Source organism: Urocitellus parryii, chromosome 1 (genome assembly GCF_045843805.1).
Source record: "Urocitellus parryii isolate mUroPar1 chromosome 1, mUroPar1.hap1, whole genome shotgun sequence".
Classification (NCBI taxonomy): domain Eukaryota; kingdom Metazoa; phylum Chordata; class Mammalia; order Rodentia; family Sciuridae; genus Urocitellus; species Urocitellus parryii.
In genome coordinates this window covers 10,161,403-10,187,486 of record NC_135531.1, presented here as the reverse complement: position 1 = coordinate 10,187,486, position 26,084 = coordinate 10,161,403, and the positions used below count along the sequence as shown (strand labels likewise).

Below are 26,084 nucleotides of genomic sequence, written 5' to 3'. Positions count from 1 at the left end.
CTAAATCATAGAAGAGACGTGGTTTTCAAATAGAGGGTAGTAGTTGCTATTCATGAAAAAATCAGTGCAATACTTTGGGGAAATCAAATGACAAACTAGAAGAGAAGTCAGAATCAATTACTAGAGGTTTCTAAGAAGGCATAGAGAGACTTTGATGGTCAGTGGAATGCTGGGCATCAGAGTTAGAGCTGCTTCCTGGTAACTGTCACTCAGGGACTGCCCAAGAGGCTTCCTCATGAAGGAGGAGGATGGACTAAATGACCTGCTAGACCCCATCCCCATGTATAAAATTCTGTGAGACTTTTAAGATACCGTGTCTAGATTTATTAGAACTAGATGAAGTTTATCATTCGGTAAAAAACTCAAAGTTCATTATAATGTTTTCTGCATACTGAGGTTCCTGAAAGTAAGTTGTGAATTTTTAAAACACAGAGTCATTCCTGTATACCTTCTGTTTAAGACAGAAAAGGAATAGGAAAGTTGGAGAACTTATGTATGTTATTATTTATTTGTCCTATACACAACATTTCATGGAAGTTATACTTTTCTGGATACATGGATTCTATTTCCCCACTCAGCAACTGCTTGGCCATGGATATATTGCTCCTCTGCTTCCTCATCTTTAAAACAGAAAGAAGTTGTAATAGCAAGGATACTGTTTCCCGAGTCTCTCAAGAGTATTCACTCCACTTTGGAAAGGGAAACGGAGGACATTGCTTTATGAAGAAAAAAAAAGTAGCTAAAGTTTATTAGTATACAAAGGTTCTCCAGGCTGAGTGAGGGAGTGTAAGGTACTTGATCTGAATAAATGCGAGTTCTACAGTATTTACTAGATACCTCATCTTGTTGATTATTTAATTTCTGACTCACCTTCCCCACTTGAATAGCAAGGGGAAAATTGTTTGGAGAAACTTGGCCTAATATGTAGGAAGCAGCTGCTAGAATCCTGAGCAGCTTGCCTGCCCTCTTCTGCAGCCAGGGAGGCTAATGCTTATCAGCCCTGCCCTTTCCATCAGGTAACACTGCAGTTGATGGAAATTTCACTCTGTGGTTTCAGGGGACCTAAAGATAATTTGGCTGTTCCTGAAAAGGCATAAACAAAATATTGGCTAAGCATAGACAGATGCTAAGGTTATACTTTGTACATGATTTCATGTACTTGAATTCACTCTAATGAAGTTGAGCTTATGGTGTAAGATCTTGCAGCTCGTTATAACTAAGTTGTTATGGGCTGCTAATTTGCTAGAAGCTGCTGTATCATGAGCTAGCCCAACTGCCTGGATGCTTTGATGGGTCTCCTGGCAGTTAATATGGATTAAATGTGAATCTTTTATTTTTCCCCCTGTGGTCTCACGTAATGATATTAGCGTGTCTACAATGTGACAAATTCAGTGTACCAGGAACATCTGGTACACTATTCTTTATGACTGAAAATAAGCCTGCAAACTTGATAATGCACATCCATTAAGATACTTCCACATATTGGGGAGACGTGGAAGTGATCTGTTGGTCACAGTTCATTTTGCTTCAAAATAAACTATTCAAACAGTGGTATATCTTATCAACATTACATTCCTAGAAGATCTTGTTTGATTATCAGGAAGCAAATATGGGTGTGTATCTCATTAGGAGGGTGCTTAATTTATTCCCAGAAGAAGAACTTCAAAAACTTTTTTTAAAAAGAGGGAAAAGGCATAGAAACCTTCACAGCTTGAAGAGTTTTAAATGCAGTCTTTTGAAGTTGATCTGAGAACAGATCCTCCTGAAATGTTTATATCATGAAGCTACATTACTATAGTGAATTTTTTTAATTGAAAGCAACTTATTATTAAGAAATGAACAACAAATCAGATTCCATGGTCCCATGTGGATTTAAACACATTAATATAAGAATGTTCATGTTTTAATTGTTATTCCCTAAGCAGTGTGTGTGTGGGGGGGTATATTTTGCAAATGTAACAAAAGTTGACCTGTATATGCATGTTAAATATCTTCTCAAGAATAGGAAAGGCCTCTGGGCTGGTTGTCACTGTTTTTATTTTTATTTTTTTTCCTGCTAGACCACTGAGTAATCTTAAATTATTTACTTAGCCCCTTTGATTACCAATTCACTCTTCTTTATGCAAATTGACTCTATTTCATGTTCTAAAACCTTTGCTGGGTCATCCTGAAGCTGAAGCAGATTACAAACATAGCTCTTATCATACAAATAGTAAAACTATTTTACCAGTGTATCTGGGGACAGTTGAAATAGTCACTCCCTCTTACTTGATGCCAGTCAGCTATGTGGTAACTTCTGGCTTCTAATAGTCAAACAGTAGAGGTGACAATCACAAAGTCAATTATGGAGACAATGAAGGAAAGGGGTTCTGAAACCTATGCACAGTGAGTGGCAAGAATTGTTGACAATGTAAATGAAGCAGAAGAAAATAAGATGATTTCATAGGCTGCAAGAGCTATAGTAGTTTGTTGTGTCCACAATCCCAGAGGATGTCATTGTGTCCATCTAATTATGAAAACTCTCAGTATTGACAAGGACATTTAGGTTCAGGCAAACTAACCTCCTAGCAGGGCAATATAGTAAAAGATCTGTGTTTCCTCTGTCTATCCTGAGAGGTCAAAAATGTTTAAATTTTATTAGCTATGTTACTGTCCATGATTCAAATGAGTTCAGTACATTTTCCTAGGAAGTAGGTGAAATGGCGTCTCACATTCAATAGAGAGGAAAATCAGGACCATTGTTGAATACTTAAGTCAGACTTCTAATCTAATTTGCCTGATACTCAGCCTGGCCCTTCACTCAAATTAAACTGAACTCAAAGTACTTTCTGAAACACACCCACACGTGCACACCATTTGCCCATTCTTTGGGTTAGCTATGCTCTTTTTTCCACTGGTAGGTAATGTTTTTCCTCCATCCTTTCGTCAGGGTCAACTGAAATTCCTTCTTGTCCACATCAAATGCACCTCTGTAGGAGACCTTCCTTCCTTCTCCCCTTCCACCTTCCCTACAAAGTAGTCATCTCTGATTAGAGTCCACGTGTTAATAATTTATATTCTAAGGAGTCAGTGTAGCTTTCAACCCTTTTACTGGACTTAAAACTCTCAGTAGGTTCTCTACCCACATTAATTTTCTACCTCCTACTTCCCAACCTGTACCACTCTGCACCTTGCAGAATACTTTGCACATAAGTATCTGTTTCCCAACGGTTGCTTTGTTTATTTAGGAAATATTTATTTGGCATTTAATATGTGGTAGATCCTAGAGATTTCAATTAAAAAGGTGGTGTCATTTTTGCCTTGGAATAAAACATGATAATAACCCCAAGATGACTTGAATTTGTGGTTTGCTGCCAGGGAATCAAGCCTGAAAGGTTCAACACTACACCCCCAGCCACAGGTGGTGAGAAGGTGGTGCTTTTTTGCCATTTCACTTATGTAACAAACAACTCTGATGCTGTGGCATTGAAGAGAAATTCACTAGCAATAGTCTCACTTTGATGGAGACAGATTTTGGTTCCAGTGATCAAAGGAGAGGATTCTCTGAGAATTGCTGGAGCCACTAAGGAGACTTACGATATTTCTTACTCAAAAAAAAAAAAATACTAATAGATGCTTATCTCTCAAAGAGCTGCCAACAAAACTCATTAGACTGCTTCCGTGACTTAGCTATTATGAATTGAGCTGCTATAAACATTGATGTGGCTGAGTCACTGTAGTATGTTGATTTCAAGTCCTTTGAGTATAGACTTAGGAGTGGGATGGCTGGTCAAATGGTGGTTCCACTCCTAGTTTTATGAGGAATCTCCATACTGCCTTCCATAGTGGTTGTCCCAATCTGCATTCCCAGCATCAGTGTATGAGTGTGCCTTTCCCCCACATCCTCAGCCACATTTATAGTGGCATCTCTTCTTGATAACTGCCTTTCTGACTGGAGTGAGATAGAATCCCAGTGTGGTTTTAATTTACATTTCTCTAATTGCTAGAGATGTTGAACATTTTTTTTTGCTGAATAAATGAAATAATTTATTAATTAATAGGTCAAGCTGAATTATACATTATAACAGAAACCCATTCCATCTCTCCAATGTAAACTATAAATATGGGTAAAATAAAATTAATACTTATTAAGCACTTACTGTGCACTTGGCCTTCTGTTGAACACTTGGCCGTTGCACTATATCTTTGGAAAAACTATGTGAAGGTGATTGTCAGATACTTGGGTTTTTTAAATTTATTTCCTACATACATGACAGTAGTGGAATGCATTACAATCATAATTATCCATTCACAGCACAATTTTTCGTACTCTGTATATAAAGTATGTTCATGCCAAATTATGCCATTATACATGAGCTTTATTATTATCATTATTATTATTATATTTTGCATTACAATTCTTAATACACCTTTATACCACAATTCATCATATCTTTGCTTGAATGTTTTTTAAATATATGACAACGGAACACATCACGATTCTTATTACACATATAGAACACAGGTTTTCATATCTCTGTTTGTATGTAAAGTATGTGTCTTCATACATGTACTTTGGATAATGATGTCCATCACATTCCACCATCATTGCTAACCCAGTGCCCCCTCCCTTCTCCTCCCACCCCTCTGCCCTATCTATTCCCCCCATGCTCCCAGTCCCTACCCCACAATGAGTCAGCCTCCTTATATCAGAGAAAACATTCAGCATTTGTTTTGGGGGATTGGCTAACTTCACTTAGCATCATCTTCTCCAACACCATCCATTTACCTGCAAATGCCATGATTTTATTTATTTTTTTAATCCATTCATCTACTGAAGGGCATGTTGAACATTTTTCATATATTTTTTGACAATTTGTTTTCTTCTGTGAAGTGCTTGTTCAGTTCCTTTGCCTGTCTATTGATTGGGTAATTTGTTTTTGTGGTGCTAGTCTTTTTTTTTTTTTTTTAGTTTTTTATTTATACTGGACATTAATGCTCTGAGGTGTAGGTAACAGATTTTCTCCTGTTCTGTTGACTGTCTCTTCACATTCTTGGTTGTTTCTTTTGCTGTCAGAAGTTTTTTAGTTTGATACCATCTCATTTAGTGAGTCTTGATTTTACTTTTTGTGCTTTAAGAGTCTTGTTGAGAAAGTCAGTTGCTAAGCTGACGTGATGGAGAGTTGGGCCTACATTTCCTTCTAGTCTGTGCAGGTTCTCTGGTCTAATTCTAGGTCCTTGATCCATTTGAGTTGAGTTTTGTGCAGGGTGAGACACAGGGGTTCAATTTCACTGTGCTACATATGGATTTCCAGTTTTCCCGGTACCATTTGTTGAAGAGGCTATCTTTTCTCCAGTGTATGTTTATGGTGCCTTTGTCTAGTATGAGATAACTGTATTTATGTGGGTTTTTCCTCTGTGTCTTCTATTCTGTTCCATTGGTCTTCATGTCTGTTTTGGAGCTAACAGAACCAACATATATACCCTTCAACAGATGAATGGATAAAGAAACTGTGGTACATATACATAATGGAATATTACTCAGCCATAAAGAAGAATGAAATCATGGCATTTGTCCATAATGGTTGGAACTAGAGACTATCATGCTAAGTGAAATAAGCCAATCCGAAAAGACCAAAGCTGAATATTCTGTCTCATATACAGATGCTAACACAATAAGGCAGGTGGGGAAAAGAAGGTCATTGGATTAAACAAAGGGGAATTAAGAGAAGGGATGGGGGATTGGAATCAGACAGTAGAATGAATCAGACACAACTTTCCTATATTCATATATGAATAAGCAACCAGTGTAATCACATTGTTTCATCCACAAGAATGGGACCCTAATTAAAATAATTATACTCCATGTAGGTATAATATGTCAAAATACTTTCTACTCTCATGTGTATCTAAAAATAATAACTAAAAAAAATAAAACTGGAAAACAAAATATTCAAACTCATTAGAGAATTTTAGACCAAGAAGAGGGTAAATGATTGAAAGTGGATTATTCTACCATGTAAATGATGCCAGGGGAATTATATGTGAAAATGTCAGTTTTATATTTATGTTAAATTTTTTAATATGTGGACTTCACAGTTTGGACAGAGGACTTTGGATGCTAGGTACATAGAAAGCAAATATCTCTGGGTATTTTCCCAAGTCAAAGCAAGTCAGTTTTCCCCTCTCTGAAAATTTTTACAGATGCTTCTTGGTGTACAAGTAAACAAGAATATCTTTGAAGATGGGAGTAACTTTCCTGTAACTATTGTTAGAAACTATGAAACAGTTCTAAGTCTCAGAAGGACACATGATGAAAATATTTAATTGTTACAGGCTCTTTCTGTAATTTAAAATTAATAGTACAACATAAATATTCAAAAGCCTGTGTTTGGAGGGGTTTGGTTTGGTTTTGCAGTGCTAGGGATCAAACACAGGACCTCACCCATGCTAAGCAAGCCATCTACCACTGAGCTACATCCCCAGCTCTATATGTTTTTGCATAAACCAAATATACATTGGAATGGGGATACCCAAAAATATCTGTTCAGCATCTTCAATCCCTCAATTTAATATCAAGATGTAAGAGACAAATTTTGATGATGTGGTAAGAAATATTTCTTTCACTGTTATAAAATGTTGAGTCATCACAGGATTAAATTCTAATAATTTTTACCTTCAGGAAATAAGAAGTCACCGAAGATTCTAAATAGCTGGAGAACATAATCACAGTTGTTGTTTTGTAAAGATGACATTTGGCTTTTACATGGAGAAAAATATCTATGAACCAAGGAGGGGACTCCAAGATGCTGAGGTCTTGTGTCTGGGTAGGAGACATGGGTGCCAGGACTGTAGTGCTTCATAGATCAGCCAGTGACAGACTGTGCATGACAGTTTCGCATGTCTGAAGGGGACAAATGATAGAGAAATTTGTGAATTAAGTGACTTGGATAAATGATGTAGTCATTCAGTGAGATAAGAAAACAGAAAAAATGGGGAAACATTGTGGATTCTGGTTGACTGATTTTGAACTCTGGGTTTTGGGGAATGGGTGTCATTGGGTGATTGCATAAATACCAAGAGCTAGTCACTGAGTTGTGGAAATGAACACACAATTATTCAGAGAAAGAATCACAAGAAGAAGCGTCACTTAAGAAAGACACCCACAGAGGAGAATGAGAAGAGGGAAGGAAACAAAATATGAGTAGGAGGTCAGGTGAAGGGCCGATGGTCCCTGTACCATATGCCTTGGTTGGAGAATTTACATAATTATTCCACTGATGTGAATATTTAGCAACTTGGTTCCAATGAAGAGTGTCAACTAAGGAAGAATAAGCATCATTCTTTTGTGATCTCTCAAATATTTCTGTTGAGTAGAATTATTCCCAAAGAAATGTAGTTATACAGAAGTCACCAATGATATGAGAAGGAACACAAACGAACAGTTCATGAAAAAAGATCATGGAGATTTGGCATTCAAACTACCACTAAAGTAAATCTCATCTTCTACATTTTCTCAGGTACGTTTAGTGAGCTTGCCCCGTGCATACGTACTGTTGCACACTATTGCACCGGTGACTGAAATTATGAATGTAATTCATAATTTCAATATGTATTCCAATACTATTTGTTGAGCCTACATTACCCATCCCTCATTCACTGAGAGCATTCCATGCTAGGTGAGAAGAAAGAGATAATACACAACAAGGTCTTTACCGTGGAGGTGCTGCGTGTGGTTGAGAGGGGAGACAGACATGTAATTAGGTGAATTCAGTAAAGCGTTGTTATTACTGTGGTGATCAATTCTCCCCATGGGGATGGAGTCCAGGTATGAGGAATGTACTCATATGGAACAGATGGTAATAAGTTGAAACTGTGTTGTGATTCATCACTGCAAAATTGAAAGGAAAAGGCATTTTCCCTAGACTTGAAGAACAGAAAGAAGAAGGGTGGAGAAGAGGAAGGGATTTGGAAAAAAAAAAAAGGTGCAGAGTGTTGGAGAGGATTCTTCCATCTTTTCATTGTGCATGTTGGGTATACCTAAGTTTTCTAGAGGCTTCCCCGCCCCAAAAATGTTAAGGGCCAATATTAGAAGGAGATATTTCCATTGCACTGTGAACTTTAATGTTACAACACATATCATTCTTCCTGTGCGGGTACCAAATAAGGCTAGCATTTGATTTCCAGGCAGTTGGGTAAAACTAAAAAACGAACATGAAATGATAAGCTTTAGGTATTTCTGCTAAAGAATTTTATGCTGCTATTTTGGCTGCCCTGTTGGTGGCTCCACATGTCCATGTTGACACTGAGTGCAAGTAGTCCTGGAGTTCTGGGGCTGTGGGTTCGGAACCAATAGCTGGCAGTACCAGTCTTGGCATACCTTTAGGAAGCTAGATAGCATCTTTAATATTGAAATATCTCAAAGAATATCCCTACCTTATTGGGCTCATCTGTGTAATGACTGGGTAAAGACATGTAAAACACTGAGCAAAGCAGCGTACATGGTAGGTGCATACAGAAAATACCGACTGCTCTTATTATCTACCATTGCCCTAAATACCACAGTCACACCGGAGCTAGTATGGATGCAGAAATCCTCAGGAGAAAATGTCAGAATGCACATCTTAGAGCACTCTTACCTGTTAAGTTTTTATTTTGAAATTCTGAGGAATATACCAGTAGAAATGTTTCCAGAGATGATTTTGACCTAGTTCAGAGTCACCAATACAAGAGTACTACAAAACTGCTCATCCAGCCTAATAGACTGTGACATCACCTTGCATTACTGACAAATGTGGCCTTAATTTCCAGAGTCCCATCTTCGAGGTGGACTAAGTGGACTGGTAAGCAGACTTTATTTGGCTGGCAAGACATTTGGTGAGATAAAATGGCAGAGCAAAGCAGATGGGGCAGAGGGAGTTGGCTGTCAAGGGTGTTTTGTTATATTTTATTGAAACTGTTCTGGAAAGGTGCCTATGATTCTGCTGCAGAGTGCTGATTCCTGTCATCTGCCATCTTGCTAGGTGACCCAGAATGACACTGTGGTTGTTTAAAACATTAGTCTGTCAGTTCTGTAAACTTCTGTGGACAGCTCTTGGCCGTCGTTTTTGACTCGCCACTCAGGTCTGCGCGGGCTCACGGCTGACATTGATTAGTTCTGTTCCGTCTGACATCATGGCGTGCTCTTCCCCAGGTTTGTGGACACTTTGCTGTAAGCTTCCTGTTATTACCCTGTCATTTTGCCACCTTCCCTTCAGACTTGGCTGGCTCCATGTCTGAGTGGGATGAAATTAACATTGCCAAGAGGTGTGGCCCTGAAGTCAAATCATTCATGTGAAATGGGAATTAAAATTGATGTGAGATAAAAGATGGCTCAGGATGACTTGAGAGTTCAAATCCTTGATGGGTACAAATGAGGGACACTAGGGAGCAAAAGCTCACCCATACAGTGGGAAAATGGGATGCAGAAGCCACAGTCCTTCGGAGGTAGAACAATATCCACGGGTAAGGTTTAGACCATGGCAAGGACCATGATTTACTTGAGGCTTCGTTTTGCAACATGATTGCAAGCAGAGCTACTGTCAGACACCCTAAAACCATCGACTCTTAGCACCTGAAGTGAAATATCAATGAGTTTTCATTCTCTCATTTTATATGTGGCTCACTTAGCAGCAGTGCTTCTAAGAACAAGGATGTATAGGCAGGATGGCCAAGAAATGGGGTGGATGAAAGAAACATGGAAGCTGAAGGTAATCTTTGGGGGAAATGTACAATCTTCTATGATCCAATAGAAGCCAATGGGGACATTAGGCAGCGAGCATTTTTAGGCAGGGGGGAGGAAAGAGGTCAGAGGAGAGCAGAAGTGTATATGGGGTGGTATATCTCACAACACAGACAAAGTAACCATTAAATGAAGCCAACAGTAGGCACAGAAATGGTAGAAAGTTGAGTTCACAAAAAAAAAAGAATATAGGCCTAAAGAATGATTGCTATCTTTATTTCTCACCCACAGATTTGCTCAAAATAAAACAAGGTATGAACCCAAATTCCAGAAATAGAGGGCACAGTAGGAAAATCGACCGAGTCTTGCAGTATCAGACTTCAGATGTGTTTAAGAATCTCCCCCACCAGGAACATGACCAGCACACTGGAGGATAGTTATGCTTGGAAGGAGAGCATACAGACCAACCTAGGCAAGGTAGATTGTTCTAGCTCAGGGATTTCAGCAGATGGTGCAAAGACCAGGGTGCTTTAGTCTCACTGTCGCTCTGGCTTGTCCTCCTCTGCTTTGAGAGTCCTAAGTTCTTTTAGGAAATTATCTGACCTTCAAATAAAGAAGATGGATTGAACCCTCAAATTACCCTCTACTCCCTTGCCATAGATGGCAAGGAGATTTTTAAAAGAGAATATGAGTACAAAAACATAGAAAGTAGGTAGATAAAAGAAAAAGAACTATAATTTATCAAGTTTGAGTCCATTGGTTACTATAATTACTTCAAATTCTGTGAAGACAGCACCAGTTATACCATGATGCACTACCAAATGTAACTCACTGTAACTCAAGAACAAGTAAACTCAGAGGTATAAAAGTGTGAAACATGTGTGTCTTAGAATTGGGGAATGGGCTGGGGAATGTGGCTCAATGGTAGGAGTATTTGCCTAGCATGCACAGGGCCTTAGTTTCAATCTCTTGCACCAATAAATAAATAAAATAAATGAAAGCAGAAGAAAATAGAATAAAAAGTGGTGGATGGAGATAGAATGGTAAATGACTCATCACACCCTAGGTAGCAGAGCTCTAAGTGGTGGGGAAAGGTTAAAACCTAGCCCAACATATACATAAAATTGTGTTAAAGGTATGTAGATATAGGGAATGGAGCTTCAAATACAGCAGTGAACTAAATTGTCTGAAACCCAGTTTAGATATCAGACTCCAATATGACGGACTATAATTTCTCTGGAGAGGCCCTCAAGCAAGAGCATGAGAAGTAGAGTATTGAATAGCTAGAATTTTACCTGCAAAACTTCATGCCTCACTTCATCCCCTACCCAGCTTTACTTCAATGCAAGTTTTTGGAAGAGCTACAGCCAGATGTTGACACTCAAAGCTGTATCTTGGTAAAGTCTTTTCTGGGCTTCTGCATCATGGAGACACACCCAGTAATTCTCCTGGAAATGCATGAGGCACGATCAGTCCTCTCTTTGACTCTCTTTCTCACACACACACACACACACACACACACACTCTCTTTCTCTCTCTTCTCTCTCTTCTCTCTATCTCTCTGTCTCTCTCTCTGTCTCTCTATCTCTCTGTCTCTCACAAATATAAGCCAATGGCCAGAGAACTGAAGATGATTTTCAAAGACCAATAATATAAAAGATAGGTTCTAAAACATCAGAAATTCTTGTGAAACAGGAACTATGCGGACAGAAGAACAAAAATAACAATGGCATTAACATGGTGCAGAAAGAAAGGAGATGATTTTGCATCTACAGAATAAATACCAGATGCTAATTAAAAGATTACGCTGAGAATAAAATCTACCTCTCAGAAATGAAAAGCATAATAACAGCAAGGAATCACTCACTATAGACTTATATGATTAAGTTGAGAAAACTTTCCAGAGAGTAAAGCAAAAGAGAAAAGAAAAAGAAGAAAATGTTAGAAGAAAATACAGGATGGGTGGGAAGAAGATTTAGTATCTGAATAATGAGAGCTTCAGAAAAATAGCATCATGAGAAACTCAAAAGGGGGAAGAGAAAGTCATTCGAAAATATTAAATAGAACTACCTAGAACCAAAAAGGTTTCTACATTGAAAGGTTTAAATGTGCCACTGAATGTGCAGCCAAATATCTAAAAATGTCATATCAAGACAGATAAACATTTAGAACACTGGGACAAACAAAAGATTCAACAAATTTTCTGGGAAACAGTAAAAGAAATTTCTCACACACACACACACACACACACACACACACACACACACCCTAGATCCCAAAATCTTTCTCACAAATTTTCTGGGAAACAGTAAAAGAAATTTCACACACACACACACACACACACACACACACACACACACACACCCTAGATCCCAAAATCTTTCTCACTTCCCTAACAGCAGCATTGTAGAGTAGAGGATAATGAAGCTCTTTCTAGAAACTTGAGGGGAAATGATTTTCAACCCAGAATTTCATTCTCTACTCCGCACACAGCCCTGCTATTCACCAAGCGTGTGAGTAGAATAATAACAGAGAGAAGTGCAAAGTCAAGAAGATTGCCTCTCAGTCATCCTCCCACCTGCAGAACCCTTTCCCACCAGGACAGGAAAGAGAGTATGAAGAAGACAGCAGGTGGAGAGGTGGGGCATTCACAACAGGAGGGAAAGGAAAGGAGGAGTGGAGAGGGCAGCAGATCCCAGGAAGCCACATGCCCAGCGGACGGCGGGAGCAGGTCAGAAGGCTGCAGCAGTGATGTCTTCATTAGCTGGGGTTGGTGGTCTGTGCCTGTGTTTGTGTTGAGGAAAGAGATAGACAAATTGGGGGAGTTTTAGGTCGGATTCATAATAAACTCTATGGGTAACTAAGTAAAGGGACAAAACATTTTGACATAGAGAATTCAAATTGTTAAAAAGTTAGTGTCTCCATCTCTTGATTCTCATTCTTATAGTACTGGTCCTTATGCATCATTTTCCTACAGGTAAGAGGCAAGGTTAGCACCACCTGCCGTCTGCCATCATGCATAGGCAAAGTCCTGATTGCCCATGTAATTAAACTTCAGGGTTAGGCAGAACAAATGGCAAAGGAGTTGAAACTATTGCCTCCAAAGAAAAGACTATGAGAGGACAAGGATCACTGCTATTTTTGCAATGAACCTGATATCTATATCAGTCTATCTATCTTATCTATGTATACATTCATATACAGAGGTACAGATGTGTATAGATACATAGATACTGAGGATTTAATCCAAAGGTGATTTACCACTGAACGACATCTCCAGTCTGATTTACATTTTATTTTGAGACAGCCTTGCTAAATTGCTGGGGGTCTCATTAAGTGATTGAGGCTGGCCTCAAACTTGCAATCCTCCTGCCTCAGCATCTCCTTGCTGTGATTACAAGTGTGTGCCCCTGCATCAAGCAACCTGATGAATATTCTACCCATTTCAATTTTTGCATGAATAATTGGATTTAAAAACAATGACACTTATTTTCCTTTATAAAATTGTACATATGGTCAATTGTATATGTGGTTAATTTTTTTGTATTTATATTTGTGTGTGTGCACAATATTACAGTCAGTGGTTAAAAAGAAAAACAAAGAAGATATTTAAGCAAAAGCAGGATTACATAGTGTGTCAGTTTTACATTGCTGTAACCAAAACCACAAATTATAGGAGCAAATATTCATTTGTCTCATGGTTTCTGAGGTCTCAGTCTGTGATAGGTGGCTTCCATTGCTGTGGGTCTGTTCCAAGGCAGAATATTAAAAAATAAAGCAGAGTTGGGGCAGGATGCTGGGACAGGATGTAGTCCCCAAGGGCATGTCCCCAGTGACCTAGTTCCTTCAAACTTGTCACACCTGCCTACAGTTTCCTTTACCTCCAGTAGTCCATTTAACTTATTCATTCATCAAATAGATTAATCTGCTGATGAGGACAGAGACCTCAGGAGCCAATCATCACTTCCCAAAAGCCCCTCCTGTGGACATTGTTGCATCGGGCACCAAGCATTCAACACATGAGCTCCTCAACATTCAAGATCCAAACCAAAACACTTTTAAACATTTCACAGCCCCTTCAAGTAATGCTTGTGCATTTATATCCTTATGCTGGTATAGAGTAGGAAGTCCTGAGAATGTTATGATGGAGACAGTTTCAGAGCTGCTGATTTTCCAGATGTCCTGCAGAAGTATTCTCACATGTGAATACTTTGTGATCATGAGATAACTTCTTTGGAGAAATGAGGGTGTAACAGTGTCTCAGTTCCATTCAGGGAGCTGTGACCAGGATCTTGAGCCATGTGTTCGTGAACAAACGCCTCTAACCCAACTGTGTGCCAGGTATTTGGCTCAGAGATCAAACTGCAGGTTAGAGCCCAGTTCCTTCCTGAAGATTTTCTCAGTCTAGCAGGTATACACGCACCTGAATAGATAATTATAATAAAATAAGTAAAGTACAAGAGCTGAGGCATAAACCTTGATTTGATGTTTGGAGGAGGGGGTATTATTATGTCTCTTTTAAAATTTTTTTCTTAGCTGTACATGGACACAACACGTTTATTTATTTATTTTTATGTGGTACCGAGGATAGAACCCAGTGCCTCACACGTGATAGGCAAGTGCTCTGCCACTAAGCTCTACCCCCAGCCCATGTCTCTTTTGTCATAGTATCTATTTAATTCATTTTAATTGACAAATAAAATTTATATATTTAGCATGTAAAATGTTTATATTAAATATACATACATAGTGGAATAGCTTAATTAAGCTAATTAATACATACATCACCTCATAGATTATGAGAACCCATGAATCTACTCTCATCAATTTTGAATAAGATATAATTTATTAACTGTAATAACCATGTTGTACATTAGATCCCTTGAACTTATGAAATTTGTATCCTTTGACCAACTTGATCTGAAATCTGAATCTCCACTGCTAGCCCTTGGAAGACCCGATTCTGCTTCCAGGAATTTTTCTGCAGATTCCACAGAAAAGTGAGATCATGTGATATTTTGTCTTCTTTTGCTTATTTCACTTTAACATAATGCCCTCCAAATTCATTGGTGTTGTCACAGGTGACAGAATTTCCTTCTTGTTTAGGCTGAATAGTATTCCGTCATGAACATATTCCATGTTGGTAGATTTTCTTTTCTGAACTGAACCTGACCCAGCTGAAGAACGATTCTTCTTCGTTGAGTTCCCAGGGTGGAAGGCCCTGAACTGTCAACAGCAGGGTTGAGCTTGTCCAATCTAGGTTCTCTTTCTGCTCCTCACCCACATGCTGGCCACGAAGCTGTCCGAACCCATGAGGACTATGCCAGCACCTCCACTGTGTCTGGAAGGTGCTGGTCCACATTCTTATCTTCCTCTTGAGGAATGGCAGATGTAACAGTTCTTACAGGGCACAGAGCAGTCTTGGGGGTCTTGGGGTTGCTCTCCTACTTCTGGCAATGAGCCTGAGCATGAATCTTGTTTCCCTGTTTCCTGTCAATCACTGATTTCTCAGCCTTATAAAGGAGTGGCATGTCTTGTGCCACACAGTGCCACCTCCGTCTTCTCCCTTCTCCACGTGTAGTGTCCAGTCTCTCTTTATCTTATCAGATGAGCAAGATCATCACCTATCTATTTTAATTCACAATTCAGTCTAAATGTTTCTATTCCTTAAATCATCTTGTACTCTATTAATGCTACATAATGTATTTATTGAAGACTAATTAGTGAAACTATGAGTTTTTATTTCCGTTTGTACACTGAGTCCGCTAAGCCCCCTCCAGAGACTTGACATGCTTTTAATAATTGAAAAACATTCAATAAACTCCATTTAATTAAACCAAATAAATTATTAAATTAGGCTCTTTAGGACAAATTTATACAACTATACAATATTTTTTCTTATAATAACCCTAATGTATTACATGACTCAACAATGTGCTGTCCTAGGAGTGAAACCATTTAAATCTGGATCTCAGCAAATTTTAACGAATGTTGGCATCCCATATCTAATGTTTTTATGGATGTTTATAATCTCTAAAACAATGTAATTTCCACACAGCGTGGATACAGGTTGCCTAGCACAACTTTGCTTTTTATTAAAGCTTCTTTTACTGCAGGATGTCCCCTTTTGTCTTCCCCATTATAAATTCCCCTGGAATCCTGATGGACAAGTTACAGATCACGTTTCCTATGGTCTGATTCAAGTCATGACTTCTCCATGCAGCCGTCCACAAGATGGTATTTATGTCCTCCCGCAGGATTATTTGTCTACCAGCTTTTCTGCTTCTGTGGTTTTGTCTTCCATCCAAATCTAGGCACCCTTTAAAGACCCTGCCTCACTCTTCCCTTTCTGGTGTATAATCTCCCCCCCCACTGAATTTGTTCAGTGCCAGTGTTCACATACAACCCATACTGCACACTCCACCGAACATGTTCACATACTTTTATTTTTCTAGTTGATTTATTGCATCCTCCACTGTCCTCATTAGCAAGGTACCTTTTCTTGAAAACTTTTCCATCCCAAATTCTTTAAGAAATTCAGAGGCTTATGGTTCACAAGAGGCCTGTCTGTCCTTCCTCCAAACACCAAACTGAGGTAGACCTGGAGAATGCCATTCCACCCACTTGTAAGCAGCCCCAGCCCCAGAGGAGCTCATCCACTTGTTGGAAGATACTCTGCTCTCATGGTGTTTGGGTCACAGAGGAGCTAGGACCAAAGGAGAAAACTCAAGCCTCAGTTGAAACATCAATTCCTTGTTCCAAATATGAGAACCTCAGTTACACGTTTTCTCGTTCCTAATCAATAACTCAGTATCAATTCCAAACATAATGCCATGCCAGGGTAGGGTGATTATGTCTGGAGAGCTCCCCACTCCAGTGACATGCAGTGGCCTAAAAGCACTCCTAATAAGGCTTAGAGCATTTATATGGCCAGAGACAGGCCTTGGGACAGGTTCCCCACTACACTGCAGGAAGTGGGACCCAGAGGAGCCTTAGTGGGAAGACAACATGGGGATGTGAGGGAGGTAAAGTCATCGGAAGTTTTCAGACTCAGGCAGCAGACAGACAGTCCACAGGGGCAGAGCAGAGCAGACCGTCACTGTAAGGAAACTGCCAGAGGCCAGGAGGAACTATTTGATTGGAGGAGGAGGAATGAACTCCTACATGCAAAGGGGCTGAGAACATCTGCCAGCACTCACCAGTTAGGCTGGGAAGCTCATGGAGCCCCGAGGAGGGTGCCCAGGAGGGTCTTGCCTCAGCAGTGCAGAAAGATTTGCCCTAGTTTAAATGTCGGGCTGTTTCCTCTAACAAATCTTAATTAAGGGCAAAAGTGTGAAATTAGCTTCAAGTAACTTGTGGTGTCCCAGAACAGAGCTGAAGATACTTGCAGGAATACAAAGGTATCTAGAGCCCAACAAAGTAAAAGAAGTTTCTCATCAAAGAGCACCATACGTCCAGAGTAATGGGGACTGTGACCCACATGGACGAGAAAAACTGACCAGCTGAAACCGGCACAGATGTTAGGGATAGCACCCAAGGACGTTAACAAAACTGTTAGTGTATTTTATGGGTTAAAAGTTAAATGGAGCCATGAAAATATAAGACAGACCCAAAGGAAAAATTCTACAGGGGTTTGATTCATCAGTCTGAGATAAAAATTCACTGGATGGGATTATTGTAGATTCAACATGGTAGAAAAAAATATTATTCAACTTTACCATCCTAATAGAAATTACACACACACACACACACACACACACACACACACACAAACACATGTTTAAGCAGAAAGAGAATCTCTGAGCTGTGGGGTAACTCCAAGTAAAATAATATGCACTTAACTTAAATCACTGAAGGAGAGAAGAAAGTGGAAAAAGAGAAAACATGTTTAAAAGAAATAGTGGCAGTTTTTTTTTTTTTTGGTTTGATAGTTTCTATCAAACATAGTTTCATATCACATAGTTTCTATCAAACCTCAAATCTGAGAAGCTCAATGAAACCCAAGTATAAGAAGCTTGAATAAAACAACTCCAGAGAACATTATCATTAAATTGTGCAGGACCAGTGATGGAGAAAAAATTTTTAAAGCAGAGTAAAAAAAAAGATAACATATATACAAAGAAATAAAGTTTAAGATAATTCATAGATTTTTGGCCAGAAACAGTGCAAGTTAGAGACTTTGAAGCAAACATGTCTTTTAAAAATGAGGGCGAAATAAAAACTTTTAAAAGTCATGTCAAGTTGAAAGTACTCACCAAAATAGAAATACTGCAAGAAGTTCCAAGGCAGTCCTTCAGACAGAAAAGTTGGAATGTGGATATACATCAACGATGCACAGTATTGGAAACTCTGCTTCTCTGTTTTGGAAGGTAGTTTGAAAATCAAGAAGTCGTCGTCAATAACACGCAAAAAACATTCTGTCCCAGAACCTGAAGCAAGCATAGCCCATGGTGGTGTGTCTCATCTCAGAAGTCCACAGTTAAGGAACCCTGAGTCAGAGCCTGGTGCTGGGTCACTGTTAGGGGACAGATAGATGGGATGATGGGAATGGGAGGTTAAGAGTATAATTCTGTAACATGGGCCCACTGTGCTGACCCCCACATGCTTTCTTTGCTGAAAAGCAATTTTGCCTGCACCCCTGCCTGGCCCAAGTGGACAGAACATCACATTCTTCAGCAACTACCTATTATTTGCAAAGAAATAACTTTGATAAGAGGAACCCAAGTTACTTTGAAGGAAGAGACTTTTGTGACCCTTTTCACCGACCAGATTCTGGAAGATAAAGATGGTTTCTCCAAACCATACCTGTAAGAATGTATGGTGAAGAATCCAGTTAGAACCTGTTAGCATGGCCCAAGGTGACCTGGAGTCGCCATGGCAGGGGAACTTAAAAGTCTGATGTCACACTGCCGACAGTCGAAAGTCAAGAAGTGCACCTGGCAGGAATCTCGGGATCTTCTCTGGGATCCCCAAGTAAAGCTGGAGTGCACTGGCTGTTCTTGGATTCTCATATTTCCAAATGAATTTCATGACTGCTTTTTCTATTTCTGTGAAGAACATCATTGGAATGTTAATAGAAATTGTGTTGAATCTGTATTGTGCTTTTGGTATCATGCCATTTTGACCATATTAATCCAAGAACATGGGAGGTTTTTCCATTTTGTAAGGTTTTCGATTTCTCCCTTTAGTGTTCTGTAGTTTTCATTATAGAGGTCTTTCACCAATTTTGTTAGATTGCTTTCCAAGTTTTTTCTTTTTCTTTCCTTCCTTCCTTCCTTCCTTCCTTCCTTCCTTCCTTCCTTCCTTCCTTCCTTCCTTCTTTCTTTCTCTCTTTTTTTCTTTTTTTTAGGCTATTGTGAATGGGATAGTCTTCCTAATTTCTCTTTCAGCCCATTCACCCTTAGTGTATAGGAATGCAATTGATTTATGGTTGTTAGTTTTGTACCCTGCTACTTTGATGAGTTCATTTATGAGTTCTAGAAACACTCTGGTGGAGATTTGGGGGACTTCTATATTTAGAATCATGTTGTTGGCAAATAGGGATACTTTGAGTTCTTCTTTTTCTATTTGTTTCCCATTGTTTTTTTTTTTTCTTCTAATTGCTCTGGCTAGGGTTTTAAGGACTATGCTGAATAGAAGTGGTGAAAGAGGGCATCCCTGCCACAGTCTGGCTGGGCACAATCAGGAGCCACTTGTCAAAAGAAACTAACTTTATTTTTAGAACCACACACACCAAACAAAACAGCTCCTCAGGAAAAACCCTCAGAGCCCAACTGCCACCACTGGCTTCCCACAAGCCTCTCACACAACCCCCAGCCTCTCCACCTCCCACAATCCTCCTGCTCTTGAGGAGGATTGGCTGGGTCACGTGGGCGGAGCCAAAAAATTCCCCCAATGAGCAGCTCCGTGGTCTGAAAGGGCAGGGAAACAGCCCAATGAGCATCACCGCAGAGGAGCCAATCAGCTAGATGTTGCTGGGGCCGCTGTGAGCCAATCATCAGCTGGCAGCTGGAAGTTTGCTGGCAGCTGGAAGTTTGCTGGGGCCCCTTCGGCTGTGGCTCTCAACACATCCCTGTCTTAATGCAAGTTTTAGAACAAACTCTTTCAATTTTTCTCCATTTAGAATGATGATGGCCTTGGATTTAGCATTTATACCTTTACAATGTTGAGGTATGTTTCTATCCCTAGTTTTTCTAGTTCTTTGAGCATAAATGGATGCTGAACTTTGTCAAATGCTTCTTCTGCCCCTAGTGAGATATTCATGTGATTCTTGTCTTTAATCCTATTGATGTGATGAATTACATATATTGATTTCCTATGTTGAACCAACCTTGCATCCCTGGGATGAACTGCACTGATCATGGTGCACCATCTTTAATATGTTTTTGTATGTCCTGAATAGCCAAAGCAATCCTTAATGAGGAAAGTAAAGCAGGAAACATCATGAGACCAGATGTTAAATTATACTATGGGGCTGTTGTAATCAAAACATCATGGTAATGGTACAAAAATAGACATGAAGACCAGTGGAACAAAGTAGAAAACACAGAGACAAACCCACATAAATACAGTTACTTCATACTAGACAAAGGCACCATAAACATACATTAAAGAAAAGAGAGCCTCTTCAACAAACAGTGCAGGGTAAACTGAAAATCCATATGTAGTAGTAGAATGAAATTTAACCCCTTTCTCTCACCCTGCACAAATCAACTCAAACTGACTCAAGAACCGAGTCATTAGACCAGAGATCCTGTGCCGACTAGAAGAAAATGTAGGCCCAACTCTCCATCATGTCAGCTTAGGAACCAAATTCCTTAACAAGACTCCTAAACCACAAGAAGTAAAATCAATAAATGGTATGTTATCAAACTAAAAAGTTTATTCACAGCAAAGGAAACCATGAAGAACATGGGGAGAGAGCCCACAGAATAGGAGAAAATCTTTTCCACAAATACCTCAGATAGAGCTTAATTAAGAATTCAAAAAAAACTTATACCACAAAAACAAATAACCCAATTAATAAATGAGCAAAGTAACTGAACTAGCATTTTACAGAAGAAATATGAATGGTCAAAAATATATCAAAATATGTTAAACATCTTCAGCAATTGGAAGAAATGCCAATTAGAACTACACTGAGACTCCATCTCAACTCCAGTCAGGATGGCAGTATTCAAGAATACAAGTAACAATAAATGTTGGTGAGGATGTGGGGAAAAGGTTTAGCCATACATTGCTGGTGGGAATGCAAATTGGTGCAACCACTCTAATAAGCAGTATGGAGATTCCTCAGAAAACTAGGAATGGAACCACCAATTGATCTAGTTATTTCACTCTTTGGCATATATGCAAAGGACTTAAAATCAGCATAGTACTGTGATGTGACCACATCAATGTTAATAGCAGCTCAATTAACGATAGCTAAGCTATGGAAACAACCAAAGTGCCCTTCAACAGATAAATGGATAAAGAAAATGTGGTATATATACACAATGGAATATTACTCAGCCATAAAGAAGAATAGAATTATCCTTAATAGAATAAATTAAATGGATGGAACTGGAGACTATCATGTCATGTGAAATAAGCCAACCCCCCTAAAAAAAACAAAGGCTGAATGTTCTCTCTGATATATGGATGCTGACAGATAATACCGGGGGAGGGGTAGAGAGAATAGAAGTTCATTGGATTAGACAAAGGGGAATAAGAGAAGGGATGGGAGATGGGAAAAGGTGAGACAGTAGAATGAACTGGACATAACTTTCCTGTGTACATATATATATACACAATCAGTGAAATCCACATCATGTGCAGCCACAAAATGGGATCCTAATTAAAATAAGTCATACTCCATACATTTAATGCATCAAAATACATTCTACTGCCACGTGTATCTAGAGAGAACATGACAACAACAAAGACTGGAGCACAGGAGGGGCACCTTGTCCTTCTCCTCTCTGATGGGATCCACTTCCTCCCCTAGAGTGACCTCTTTCCCTTTCCCTATTCATTCAACAAATTCATTCCTGTTGCTGAGTGACGTGTCCAAAATCTTTCTGACTTAGTCACAAGAATCAGGGTTGGAAGGGTGGGTCTTTGGGTTGCCTTGGTTTCTTGGAAGTCCCTAGCTCTGTAAAGTCACCTTGATGGTCTCCCCTCTGTCCCAGGGAAATGCACTGAATTGAGACTTCTCCTTAGATAACAGGAACCATTACTATCCATGTAGTGGTAAGGAGCTCTGTGCTATGTTTCAGGATGGTGTCAGTGCACAGGGACAGGTTGGCTTCCTCTTACACAGATAGATTTAACACACAGTATGTTTTAAAGTCTGGAAAAAAAATCCAGAGCTTGGATATTTTTGTGGGAGGGAACTATCAAAGCAAGAGACTTTGTGAGGGAAGGAAGGAAGGTGAGATATAGAAAGTGCATCTGGAAGAGGTCTTGTTATTTATTTCTTGCCAATAATACTTGGTGCCCTTCAGAATATGCAAGAAGAAAAGTTGGGACTTAACCCAAGGCTTACCCCTCAGTCTTAGCTCCCTCAAGCAAAAGGTTGAATTCTCATCTGCAAAGTGTCTTTTACTTTAATCTCCCAAATAATGTCAATTTTTTTTTAAAATCTGCTCCCATGGAAAAGAGCCTGGGTAGTTTTAATATATGTATGGGACACACCACGTTTTACATTTCAAAGATCTCACCTGAGACCATCCCAGGGTAGTGAATACAATAAAATCTTCTTTTTGGAAAGAAAGATCTATACAATTTTGGAAGTTTAAATTCTCCAAAACGGACCCTACCCGATGCTTCAGTATGAGATAGCATTCTTGTTTTCTCATTTCCAAAATGTAACTGTGCAGATAATTTATCTTTTCAATAAAGTTAAATGTGAAATCATAAATATGTTCCTGAAATTTTTGGTTAAAACACATGATTTGTTGTAATTGTTTGTTAAATAATTTAACTGTATGGAAAAACAAAATGACTAGAATATGACACCAAAGAGCTGTCGTTGGAATAGCTGAGATCCTTAAAGTTCTGTCTGAATCATTTTTCATTAAAGTTAATCCTAAGCTTTAGTCAGCTTTGCAGAAGCCGTTTTCATTGAGTCACATGATCATTTTTAAAGGTGATGTATCACGTGTCTCAAAGATTGTGCTTTTAGCAATTAGACTGTATAGAATGTGTAATACTGTGATTCTGCTGGAATTTGAAGCATGAAAAAGCCAGGTTTTAAAGCATTATCTTCTTCAATCTATAGTACGTAAGTAATATGGAGACCAGATTAGCATGCTGAAGCAGATAGAAGCCCAGTGCGGGTAAACACAGTCTTTAAGTCATGGTAACAAAGGAATTGTTTACTGAATGCTACAGTTTTAATGTCAGGAATGTTACTGTCACTTGGAAGCTGACCAACTGCCAGAAATAGCAAGGCCACTATTTCCTAGGCCATATGTCATTTAGTCCTCAGCCCACCTTACAGAATGAGTACGCTAAACCCATTTTACAGGTGATGGAGCAGATCTCAAGTAGCTCCTTTTAAGCGAGTGGACAGCAGTCTGTCTGAACTTCCAATCCTCGTCATATCCCTCGGGGTTACATCCTGTTTCTCTAATGTGACCCCTTTGAAAACGGGGCTTTCCCCTCTGCCATTCTGTCGCTTCAGCCGGGACCTCCCAGTTCACAGAGATGACACCATTCACCTTGTTGCTTGGTTTCTTTCAGGAACTGCAGTTTGAAAGGCTGACCCGGGAGCTGGAGGCTGAACGGCAGATCGTAGCCAGCCAGCTAGAGCGATGCAAGCTTGGGTCCGAGACAGGCAGCATGAGCAGCATCAGGTACTGGCACCCTGCTCTCCCCGTTTTCTGGGCTTCCAGTGGTCTTTGAAAGTGAATCATGGTGTTTAGATTCTCCTTTCCAACCTGGATGGGGAATTGGGATGTTCAGTCAGACGTTGGAAAGAAATGGCAACTGACCTGATTTAAGATGTTCAAAAGATGCCTAGTGTGGCCTGATTTGTACTCAGAACTCTTTTAACCAGATGAATGTCTGCCCTGGATGCAAATTATGCATGATTTTACACAAAGGGAGGCGTTGCCTTCAGTCAAGTTGTTGGAAATCAGTGATGCCAAATCGTGAGCTCCCAGACTGCAGCTGATGTGGCTTCTTCTTATTGTTGTTCCCTAAATGATCCAGAGACGCAGGCTCCTAAAGTTAAAGAGAGAAAATTCTGATGTATCCTATATTGTTTGCTAATATATAATGGTAAATTATAAAATTGCCTCCCAAGTGTCAGCCACACGTGCAATTCCCCATGTGTAAAAATATATACCCAACCATGGGTGGAAGTGACAGTTGAATCAGGGCTGTCTTAAAACCCCACCCTTTAGTCACATGACCAGAAGAATCACCCTCCTTAGGGCCTTGTCTTCTTATTGAAGCATGTAAGGATTGTGAGTGTGTGTGTGGATACATGTGGATGAATGGAACTTCCATTGCTTAGAAGCACATTGTCCTTCCCTATCTTGTTTGGTGATATGGTTTGGGCACTCTGCATTTTTAGAGTGGCATCGTAATTAGGGAACAGTATCACATAAACGCTAGCATTTCCTGCCCCATCTGAAACGGCATGGGCATGCAGGCTGGGAAGGGTTGCTTGTCCCTGTACTGCGAGTGGGGACCAGCTCCCTGCTCTCTGAAGGGCCTGCCATCTCTGCGGCCTCATCCTCATTAGCATTTTCAATTTTGTCACTGCATTCACAGTCCCCTGTTGATAGTCAGTCCCATGGCCTGTCATAGACGGAAATGGGACAGTGATTCTTGGTCCTGGGCTCTGCCGCCAGTTTACTCTGGAAGCCAAAACATGAGCTGGGTGGACTCGTCGGTTCTGCTACCATAAAATACTCAAAGTGCATACGCCACGCATCTTATCCCATTGTTCTCTCATTGGTTGAATATGGAAAACCTTTACATGGAAATCTTTGTGCCCTGTGGGGTTAGATGGCTGGGATATCATTTTCATTATAAGTCTTATATAGGACATAGAGAAGTATCTGTTATCCCTCCAAATACTTGGTGCATAGTAGCAGGTGGGAGGTTCAGTGTGGTCTCTCAAACTCACCACAGACTTGTCTAAGCATCCACAGTTGCCAACACAGGATGCATAAGGAAAAGGGAAGGGAATTCTTCCCTTTAAGTCGGTTGACTGTTTGCAGGTGGGTGACTGTGGGGCAGAGGTGAGCCTGCCTTGGCTTCTCTGCATGTGGCTGTGCGTAGCTGAAGAGCGCTGGGCAGGACCCTACGTCTTGAGAGGCACAGAGGGTCAGGCTTTATTGCTCCCCAGGCTCCACTGGACTGACCTCTATTTTCCCTGAAGCCTGTTTACCTTTTGATTTATGTCCTAATCTCTCTATGTGACGGTGTCACGTACTGTGTGTCTTCCACTCCTTTTCACTCCCCCACCCCCTGCCAGGAGCAGGTCTAGGGAACCATGTAGGAGCTGGTTTCTGACTGAACTAGAGCGGACATCTGACCCAAGGGGAATTCAGCCGATGACGAGTCTGTAAAATTGGAGTGAGGGACTTAAAATCTGTGACATGCAGGGCACAGAAACCATGGTAGCTTGTGTGTTCCTGTAGGGCTCTGTAGTAACAGAGAGCACCCCGACAGAGAAACCTGAATGGGCCCTGAAAATTAGGGAGACTCTAGTTTAATTAGTTTGTTTCATTTTATTTTATTTTAGGATGGGCTGCATGCATAAGATTACCTGTTAACTTTTTAAATCTTTCCTCTTTGTTCATTTGATTTTTCTTGAGTTGATTTCTTTTCTTGGATCCAAAGTATACTGAACAAACACAGCACTGAATGACCAATTTAGATGGAAAACGGATCTCTTGATAATTTTGGTTCCTCACTTCCTGGCTTATAGCCCAGGGCGCCTCATCTACAAATCCATGTTAAATATGTATTAAATAAGAGTGTTAAGTGAAAAAGACACTGTCCAATTATTTCCCCTTACCATAATTAATATTAGTCTTCTCTAACTTGAATATTTTGTATTTTTATAAATTTCTAGTGTATGAATTCACATTTATATAATATAAGCATTTTATTGATATATCTGTAGAGAACAACCCCTACATACCTTCTACTATTGTTGGATTTTTTTTTAATCATAACCTACTTGTTTGCATGGCTTCAGAAAAGCATCTTTGGAAATTCATGCCTTCATTAAGGGTGAGAGACTAACCTAGTTATCACATCAAAAGGGATATTTAAACAAAAATAGAATATCAACAATTTCTCCAAAAGGAGGACAGTTAAAGAAGTCTGTGATAATTTAGATGTTGACTCATTCCTCCTAGTGATGCTAGAGGGTGGGTGG

General features: G+C 39.7%; 1 protein-coding gene across 2 annotated transcripts in view; it reads left to right on the top strand.

Moving 5' to 3' along the window:
- Window positions 1-26,084, top strand: part of Ctnnd2 (catenin delta 2) — a 706,435-nt gene that overhangs the window by 136,759 nt on the left and 543,592 nt on the right. For both annotated transcript variants that reach the window (XM_077795427.1, XM_077795424.1), the window contains exon 2: window positions 23,426-23,538. In XM_077795427.1, the coding sequence (XP_077651553.1) occupies window positions 23,426-23,538 (113 nt within the window). The remainder of the gene's footprint in view (window positions 1-23,425; window positions 23,539-26,084) is intronic.